The 9445-nt window shown below is 53.3% G+C and overlaps 1 protein-coding gene across 4 annotated transcripts; it reads right to left on the bottom strand.

Annotated features, from left to right (window-relative positions):
• Window positions 1-4433: 4433 nt before the first annotated feature.
• LOC107325036 (myosin light chain kinase, smooth muscle-like) lies at window positions 4434-8700 on the bottom strand. 4 transcript variants are annotated; one of them, XM_085523542.1, is made up of 12 exons: window positions 8583-8700; window positions 8183-8440; window positions 7608-7708; window positions 7085-7202; window positions 6843-6930; window positions 6522-6725; window positions 6191-6408; window positions 5938-6061; window positions 5709-5861; window positions 5382-5502; window positions 5208-5298; window positions 4434-4826 (listed from the first exon to the last, which is right to left on the bottom strand). In XM_085523542.1, exons 4-12 carry the CDS (start codon window positions 7098-7100, stop codon window positions 4702-4704), a joined length of 1140 nt encoding a protein of 379 aa, XP_085379668.1. In that variant the 5' UTR covers window positions 7101-7202; window positions 7608-7708; window positions 8183-8440; window positions 8583-8700; the 3' UTR covers window positions 4434-4701. The 4 variants fall into 4 exon arrangements, with proteins under 4 accessions (XP_085379668.1, XP_015741002.1, XP_032305268.1 ...); XM_015885516.3 differs by having other exon boundaries at window positions 8183-8282; window positions 8583-8670; XM_032449377.2 differs by lacking the exon at window positions 8583-8700 and having other exon boundaries at window positions 8185-8308.
• Between the last annotated feature and the right edge of the window lie 745 nt (window positions 8701-9445).

Here is a 9445-nt window from a genome sequence, read left to right as displayed (position 1 = left end):
GGACCGGCACCTATTGGCTGCCCCTCAGCCAATAAGGCCTCAGAGCCGCGGATTCCGGTGGTGGCGGGAGGCATGAGGTTGTTGATTGGTTGAATCACTCCGGAGCTGGCCAATCACATTGAGAGCGTGGAGTGGGGCCGAGGCTCGTGGTCTTGTGTCACCTGAGGGCCGCCATGTTGGCGTGTGGGGAGGTGGAGATCTGTTTGCGTGGAGCTTAACTTGATAAAGTAATACAGCGAGGTAAGAATGGGGCTGTTCGCAATCATGACACATAGCAAGGCCCATCTGGGCGTATTACATGTGATTCAGGTATTACTGATGTTCTTTTCATCACCACTTCCCTTATTACTTACAGTTTCTGTCACTATTGAAGCGCCGTTGTACCCGAGGTCTGACATTCTGCCTTCCCACCGCTGCTGTGGTGTTTTATTAGTGATACGTGGAGGCTTTTATCTGACGCTCCCTGTGGGTTGGTAGCTGTGCACTTCCTGGTATAACAGGCCTTAAAAGAGCGTTCTGGAAGTGATGTATTCAGAAGACGTGCAGTGTTTGCCCAGCGCTATTTTTTTCCATTGAGGTTCACCTCAGGCTTAGATTTGTTTTCTTAATTCAGTTCAGCTCACAGCAAAAGACCCAGAGAGGAAATCACAGATCACATTTCCAGGTTCCCCTCGCCCTGAGTCTGCAGGACGGAGAGATTCCACAAAGAAATATCACTGTATTCCTTGATGCCCAAGGGATGTTTGTTGGTCTGAATGAGCGTTCTTATGCCTGGATTCTGCAACCCAAAGTAAACATGAGCTTTGATGCTCAGTACAGACCCAGAACCTCGAGGGTATTCAAGCAGCTGACCATTCCTTGCAAACCTCCGAGGAGCTGAACCCAAGGATAAGGAAGAGCAGCACTTATGGAGGTTCTCCAGCTGCACCACTCTCCCACCTTGCTGGGAGGCATCCAGTGATTGGTGTTGGTACCCTGAAGTGGTGTGGCTGAAGCGAAGATAAACCAGAGGGAGTCAGTCTCCACTGAAGGATCACTTATTAATTCCTTTCCTCGCAAGAGCTGAGATTGGATTTCTATTTTCAGTGCTGCTGAATTTCTCAGTGGCTGTAATGAGTTCCAGGTATAACTCTTCTCTTCATTTATTCTATTGCTTTCCCTGACAAGCGCTCATTGTTCTGTGTTAAGCCATGGGAAGCAGTGGAAGGGGAAGAAATGTATGCTGGAGGACACAGGCTTCTGTAGATAAATCAGCTTCTATAAGTAAATTAATGTTTGCAGCGTCAAGTACAGGCAATCCTGAAGCAAAAGGCAAGATGATAGAGAGAAAGCTCGTATCTGAACACCAGGATGTGAATTTTCAGGGCTGTGGGTAGTTTGAAAAACAGACTGAGATAAACATAGTTCCCAATGAGAAATATTTTGGTAATGTCACATGGTAAATAGCTCATCAAGGGATTGATTATATGTAACTTGGTGTTTGCTTATCATCCACAGCTTGAAGGCATTCTGCTTGGTTCCCAAGGGATGTGTGTGAGTTTAGATCAGCCAGAGTCTGCGTAATGAAGAAAACACAGAACAGATGATACTAATGGGTGGAAATTAGGATATGATGTATGCGAGCATCAAGAAAAGCACTTGGAGGAGTAATGGAGGAGAAAAGGGTTCTTCAGTGCCTCTGTTTCTCTGGGAATGGAAGATAAATACCACAGACAGAATACAGAATGATTGTTTATACGTTTCTGGGAGCTTCTCCTCCACCTCAAAACCAGAATGACTTGTGAATTCAGCCAGAACCCTTCATCAGGAGTGTGGCTGTCACAGATTCTTACCAGGTTCTGCATAGCAGTGAGTTCACTTCTGCTGCTGAAAATGTCACTTATGGAAAAAGACAGCAAGTAGATGAACTCTGTCAGGAGTTGCCTGATACAGTCTTTGAAGAGCCATATTTGGAATTCTTGCTGGGGATGACCTGCAGCATACAAAGCAGCAATAATGGCATCACCAAAAGAGGATTTGGAAGGGGGTGCTCGCCAAAAGGTTTGCCCTGTGCTCTGAATGTAGGTCTGTGTCAGCTCCTAAAGCCATCTGGATTCCCTTTCCTGCAGTACATCTATTGTTTACAAGGGAAAGAGGGAGCCAAATCTTGGGCAGAGTGTGCTTGAACCCTGCAAAACCACAGTAGTTTCCTTCTCGCTGGCTTCCCATGGGCAAATGTACACAGAAGCAGCTGTCAGGAATTGATATTATTAACAGGAACAGGCTCTTGCCACAAAAACATGAGCTGGGCCTGTTTGCTGATAAGACCATTTCATCGAGAGGGTCCACACCACGATAGCAAAACAGGAAGGTCACAGCATCCTTTCCTATTAGTCCAAGAGCAGCTAAGTGCTATGAAATCCTGCAAACAAGGGTCTGCAGACACCTGAGCTCGTTTCACCTTTCTGGGGGCTGCTGCAGCGTGACAAATTCTGCCACAGTGACTACAGGGAACAGTGCACTGTCTGAAAGCAGGCTCTCTGCTGCCCATTCTGCAGCAGTTCTGAGTGCTGGTTTCCCTTCCGTCTGTGTCACATGAGCGTGCCCTGTCAAAGCCCCCAGACACACACATCCCTGCAGTAGTTGGGAGCAAGAGGATTCGGTTCTCTTTGATAAAAGTAATGCTTGCCTCTTCATCCCTCTTGGCCTCGCCTCCAGCTTCAAGGAGCACACAGCAGGAAAAGCCTGAGGAGACACAGTGGGCGGAGGAAGAGAGGAAGGGTACAGGCGTGCCTCGAGCTTTACTTGGCACAGCCTCACTACAACAGTGCACACAGAGCTGCACCGTACAGACCAGGGCACCTCTGCAAGCTGAAATGAACAGGAGAGATGGGTTCACTGGGACAGAGGAGGAGAGCAGCAGCCAGCTATTCACCAGAGCCTGCTCAGCACCACCAGGAGAACAAAGAGACAAGGAGATATCCAGCCTGTTGCTTCCAAATCCTGGTCACTACCCAACCTGCCACCCGAGGGTGAGGTTTGAGGTCACGGTGCTGTTTCTGAGCCCCCTCAGTCCCTGTTGGTTACAGAGTTAGCACAAAAACTAGGAGACCAGAACCTCCAGGGGTGGCTGAATGCATAAGACAAGCTTTAAACTAGGAGAGAGCAATAGAAAGAATTACTGAACAAAGGCCATGAGATGCTGTGACTGGGAGGGAACCACAAAGTCAACAATGTGAAGCTTCAGCAGGTTCACTTTCAGCACTTACGTAAGCACAAGGAAATGCCCACAAACCTCTTAGAGAAGCTCAGTGTGCTGGGGAGCCTGAGGTGCCCCCACACTACTGCACATGGAATAAACATGGTATGTTAGAGATGTGCTTACTTGTTGGGATCACAGAGGGCAGGAGAGACGGGTCCCACAGCTGGAGCATTACAACAGAGCGATGTAGGCTCTCTAAGAATAACAAGACAGAAAGGTGAGGTTGGATTGCTTCTCTTCCACATAAGGGAGCAGCTGAAATGCAAAAAGTGCTGTTCGGGAATGGAGGAGGAGAAACCAGGAGTTCACAGCTTAGGGTTAAAGAGAGGCTGGATGTTGTGATGGGCTCCTGCTCCACCTGAGCTGCAAGGACAAGCAGACAAGGCCCTCTACAGGCAGGTGGCAGCAGCATCACATTCTCAGTCCGTGGTCCTTCATGGGACCCCATAGAGAAACAGCACAGCAGAACCTGAACAGTCCAGGAGGTTTTTAGATTACATTGGTAAGAATTGTTGAGATTGGATGTTGCTGGTTTGGTAGACTTCAGTCAAGCCTTCAACACTGCTCTATAGGGCACATAAACAAGCTGTTGTTGTGTGGCCTGGATAGGAGATATGAGATGGATTGAAAGCAGCCTGAATAGCAGAGCCCAGAGGATAAACAGCAGCAGTGCCAGGTTTAGTTGGAGGTTAATAACTAGCAGTGCACTCCAGGAATCAGTGCTGGGGCCAGACTTGCTCAGCATCATTGTTAGCAATCTGGATGATGGGACACAGAGCATCCTCAGCAAGTCTGAGTCCAGCAAGGGACTCAAAGGATCTGAAGCAACTCAGAGGAAAGGCTGAGAGATCTGTGGCTGTTCAGCCTAGAAAAGAGAGGGAGCAAGGGATCTTCTCCATTTGCATACATACCTGAAGCGAGAGCGCCATGAGGACAGAGCCAGGGCACAGTGCTACCCCACCCTCAGAGGGAAGATGCTTCCTGAGGGTGGACTTCAGAGATGCTGCTAAAGCCATCCCTGCTAAAGCCATCCCCACTCAGTCCTGGCCCCAGTGCACAGAGCCAGCCTCCTTCCTGAGGCTGTGGTAGCACTGGGTGATGAGAGTGGTACCAGCACACAAAGGGTTGGAACAGCTTTGCACAGCTCTCTCCCCCCACCCCGTGATCTGGGGAGGAAGGAGCAGCACAGGGAGCAAGAGACCTCAGTGCTTTATTGGGCTCACAAAATACACACACAGCAAGAAGATCCAGGCTGCAGCTCCAGTCCAGGCAGCCATGCAGACAGGAGCACCAGTTCTTTGCTGGGACAAGAGACCTGTCCCCGCACCAGCACAGGGACACCTACCACAGGCTGGGGAGTTCATGGTACAAACTGCAGGCCTGGAGAAGACTTTGTCCTGGTGAGTCTTCTTTCCCTTCACCAGCTCCTCTGTGGCTCAGGTCAGCACAGCAGGGCTGTGTTAAGCCTTGCCTGCAGCCTTCATACTGCCATTGCCCTCTTCTCCTGTGGGAGGCTCTGAGGAGCTGGGATCTCTCTGGGGCAGAGCCCCACAGGCTTGGTCCTCCTCTGCGCTGCAACATGAGTCTGTAGACAGATGGACAGAGAGCAGTGAGGAGCCAGCTGCATGCAACCCTCCTCTGCTGCTGGAGAAACCTGCGTGACACTTGTAGGGAGCAGGAGCTGATCCCTAAGATCAGGATCATGTGCAGGTCCTGGTGTTGTAGCACAGGATGCCCCTGCTCTAAGCCCACAGCAGAGCTGGCCCATAAGGTTGAAGGCATGAGGCAGCTTTGGGGCACTGAGGCTGGTCCAGAGCACAAGCTCTGCACTGGGGACATACCCAGTATGTTCAGCAATACAGTGCAGCCAGAGCAGAGGTGGGGGAAACTGACAGGAGCAAAAGGCAGCGAGGGTGGCATAGCAGAGAGAACCTGGGTTTATGGGTTAACAGTTCAGCACCATCACCTTCCTCATCCTGAGTCTCTGATGCTCTCCTGTCCTGGCTCTGGGACAGCAGCGTGAGCCTGTTGATGGCCAGCAGGGCTTTGCCTGTTTTCTGGAGAGAAGAAAAAGAGCACTGAAGTTCACTGGAGCCTTCATGCCCCCCACCATCCCCCAGGCACAGCCTGTCCCACACACCTGCCACTTCCGACGGGTCAGGAACTGCTTGATCCGCTCCTTTGGCAGTGCCTTCATGCTTCTGGGCAGGGGCTGCTGTAGCCAGGGGTGCTGGAGAGCCCCTGGGCTGGAAAGCCGGCAGCTGGGGATGGAGACAGATTGGGAACTGCCCTCTGGCCCTTGATGCAGCTCCAGGGAGTAGTTCTGGGCACCACCCTGTGTGTTCAGCTCAAAAGGCCTTGCACCTTCCCCTGCTCATCCCTGGGCTTGAGTATCTGCTCCGTTCATCCTCCTCACACCCCAAATCCAGCTCTAACCATGGGGACTCGCCCCACACCTGGATCTTACCGTGGATCCTTCTGCAGCAGTTGGCTGATGAAGTCCTTGGCCTGCTGGGAGATGTCTGAGAATATCTCCTCCTCAAATTCCCACTGGGCAGCTGTGATATTGCTCAGTGTCTCCATGTCATTGTCTCCCTGGAAGGGGGACTCCCCACTCAGCCTGAAGAGAGGACAGAAGACTTCAGGGACAGCTCAGCCCCTTCCCAAGCAACTGCTGTCCCCAGGGGTCCACTCACAGGATATAGCAGATGACACCAACACTCCACATGTCTGTAGCAAACCCCACAGGCTCAAAGGAGACCACTTCTGGAGCCATGAACTCAGGGGTTCCATGCAGCACCTTCACAGGGGTGTCCGGAGCTGCAGATGAGATGGAGCCCATGGGCAGGCAGCCCCAGGACAGCCCAGCTGAACCCAGCAAGTGCCTCTGCACCCAGCTGCAACAGAGCTCTATAGAGCTCCTGTTGTCACCACCACTCTCCAACTCACCCAACTTCCGCGCCAGGCCAAAGTCAATGATCTTGAGCCAGTGGCTGCCTGGGCTGACGCAGACAATGTTCTCAGGTTTGAGGTCAAGGTGTACAACAGCCTGGCCGTGCATGTACTGCAGCCCCTCCAGGATCTGCCGCATGTACTGGGTGCTGCTGGGCTCTGTGTGCTCGAAGTCATCATCCACAATGCGCTCAAAGAGTTCCCCACCAGCCACACTGCAGGTACAGGCAGGATGCTGGGAACCACACAGGGGCCTGCAGGTTCCCAAACCACCCTGCACTCCATGTTACCATCCCAGGGACCACCCCAGCACCATCCCCACACTCACTACTCCATGACCATCACCAGCTCCGTGGGGCCCTGGAAGGCAGCGAGGCACTGCACGAGGCGCGGGTGATGCAGCAGGTTCATCAGCTCCACCTCAGCACGAGCTGCCTGCTTCTCCTTGGCCGTCCGTGTCCGGAAGAACTTCCCAGCTCGGATCTTGCCTGTGGTTTTCTCCTGCAGCCGATACACTGTCCCAAACTTGCCCCTGGAACAGAGCAAGCAGGAGGGATGAAGGAGACGTCCCCATCACTGCCACATCTCGTCCCGCCCACAGGCAGACCCTACAGCTTGGAGCTGGTGGGGATTATAGGACCCTACTTACTCTCCGAGCTTCTCCAGCTGTATGTACACATCCGAAACCTTATCCTGGCTGTTAATGACAACATCACAGCATTCAAAATCCTCCTCACCTGCAGATGGGAACAGAGGGGGTGATCAGAAGGGCTGTAGGGCCACAGCCAAAGCACTGAACAGAACAGGAAACAAGTGCTGATGTGGGGGTGAGCCCCGTGCTGGGGACACAACACTGCAGCTGTGGGAGGGCAGACCGAGGACAGCACGTACCTTCTGCTTGAGACATCACGGTGCCACTGTCAAGGCGCTAACACAGTCAGGACAGATGCTGGATGCAATGTTAATATGGGGGTGAGGCAGGGGCACCCCTCTGTCTGCTCCTTGGGATCTGCGTGGTTAAAAAGCAAGGCTGAACACATGGGGAGAGCCCCACACAGCCCCAGTGATATGTCCTGCAGGGCCCTGCACCTTCACTAGGAGAGACATCAGGAAGACTCTGAGCTGCTATCTGCAGAGGTAGGAAGCAGTTTTAAAGCAGCAACCCCTTCTCCCTCAGATGGGAACAGACTCTTTCTAGGACCCCCATTGCCTTAGGCGAGAAGCAATAGCCTCTTATGTGCTCCAGCTTGCAGCAGCCAGGAAATCCCCAGGAAAAGCTGCTTTTCTAGGGCAGAGGAGCTGCTTCCTTAGGCAAGTCCCCTCCTCAAGCCTGCCCATAATGAGGGGGTAGACCAGAGCACAGACACCCCATATGCTGCACAGTGGCACCCAAACCCAGACCCTCAGTGCTGACCTGTCGCCACCTGGTCCTGTTGTGTCCCAGACCACCAGCACAGGCCCCCAGTCCTTCCAGTCCTGCCGGGTCACTGCTGAGCCACCGGAGTCACGAGTGAGCTGGGAAGGAAGGGTGATGCTGGAGTTGGCATTGGGGATCACTGCAGCCACACAGCCTAGATGGGAAGATCTCAGGGCAAAGTGCCAGCCGGGCTCCAGGCACAGCTGGAGCATCGCTCCTGCAGGGAACAGCCCTCCCCTTCCTTCCCAGAGCATTTCCGTACTTGGGGGAGAAACAACCACCAGCATCAACACTGAGCTGCCTGGCAGCTCACCACCAAAGCAGCCCCAGCACTGCAATCCCAAATGCCCCACTGGGCACCACTCAGGGCTTTGGACCCAGATTCCAGCCAGCAAAACCCCAACTAAAGCCACCCAGAGCTCTGCAGAGAGCTCACACCTCACCACACAGCAATGCCCCCAGCCTCACACCAGCCAATACCCCACCCCAGAGACCCACAGGACCTAAATCCTACAGGGCATCACCTCATCCCCACCCACAGGTGTGTTCCCACAATGGCCCTAAGTACCCACACCTGCTTCCCCAGCTCCGTCTGCAGTCAGTATTCCATCAGATCCATTGCTGTCCTCATGCCCATCCCAGGCTGTGATCACTCTGATGTCCTCAGGTGAGCTGGGATGAATTGGAACAGACCATTGCAAAACCACACCCTGCTTCTGAGCTCTGCTGCTTTGAAGCAAAAATGGAGTTTTCCAGCCTCTTCCCCCCAGGACCAAGGGATCTGCAGGCTGCGCAGCTGCTCTGAAAACACCGTGCCTTGCTTTCCCCTGCTTTAAAATCAGAACGACACAATGATTTCCCACTCAGCTGCCTCCAGACGTGGGGATGGGCCGGGGCACTGCAGAGGGTCCCACCCTTTGGGCAGCCCCATATCACAGCCTCCCTGCAGTGCAAGGGACATCACCCCATTACCTGTGGTGCCCCCGTGGGGTCGTGGCACTGCTCTGCTTCTCACTGGTGCAGTTGGGGTAGAAGCGATATGGGGCTCTGCCAGCCACTCCCAAAGTGCTCAAAGTCCACGGGGACAATGTTCCCAGCAGGGTGACAGGGCCGCAGTGTCCACGCTCTCACACAGCCCACGGCCTGGGGACGGTGACACGACCTCACCGCTCCCCGCTGCAATATCGACCCTGCTGGGACACAGCACGGCGCAATGGGGACATGTAGGACGTGTGGGGGATGATGGAGGAGATGTCAGAGCTGCTGCAGTGGGTGAGGGGCGGTGGAGACCCCCAGCTGGGTGCCTTATTCCTTACAGCATCCTTACTGTAGGGTTTGGTGCTGTTCAGGAGGATTTAGGGGTTTAGACTGTGCTGTGATGCACCTCCTGCATCTCAGCATGGGGTGGAAAGGGAAACAATTGGGTAGAGTGAGGCTGTCAGGTGCTGCACAGCACAGGGAATGGGGTCTGTGCAGCACCCGAGGGCACAATCAGAACCCACAGCTGCTGGCTGTCAGCGTTGTCTTTGTGCTCATCCCAGCAAAATAAAAACAAAATGCTTTGGGAAAAAAAAGCTCTTTGGTGAAACTGATCACACCCCCATCCCCCCCACAAACACCTTAACTCCCCAGGGGCTGGAGGTGCCCTACACCACCACTTTTTCATCTGAACCCCAATAAAACCCAAAGCTTTTAAGAGCTGAGTGCAGGATGAGCCCCAAGGAGCTGCAGAAATGCCTGCTGTGGGGTTTGGATGCCCAGGGAGCTTTGGTGGGGTCCTGGAGCTGGGTATGTAATCCCAAATCTTCTTCCTAAGTCTCTTGTTTCACCCCCAC

The sequence above is a fragment of the Coturnix japonica genome, chromosome 24, assembly GCF_054131305.1.
Source record: "Coturnix japonica strain WE chromosome 24, WE-NBRP24, whole genome shotgun sequence".
Classification (NCBI taxonomy): domain Eukaryota; kingdom Metazoa; phylum Chordata; class Aves; order Galliformes; family Phasianidae; genus Coturnix; species Coturnix japonica.
This window is presented reverse-complemented; position numbering and strand designations above follow the sequence as displayed.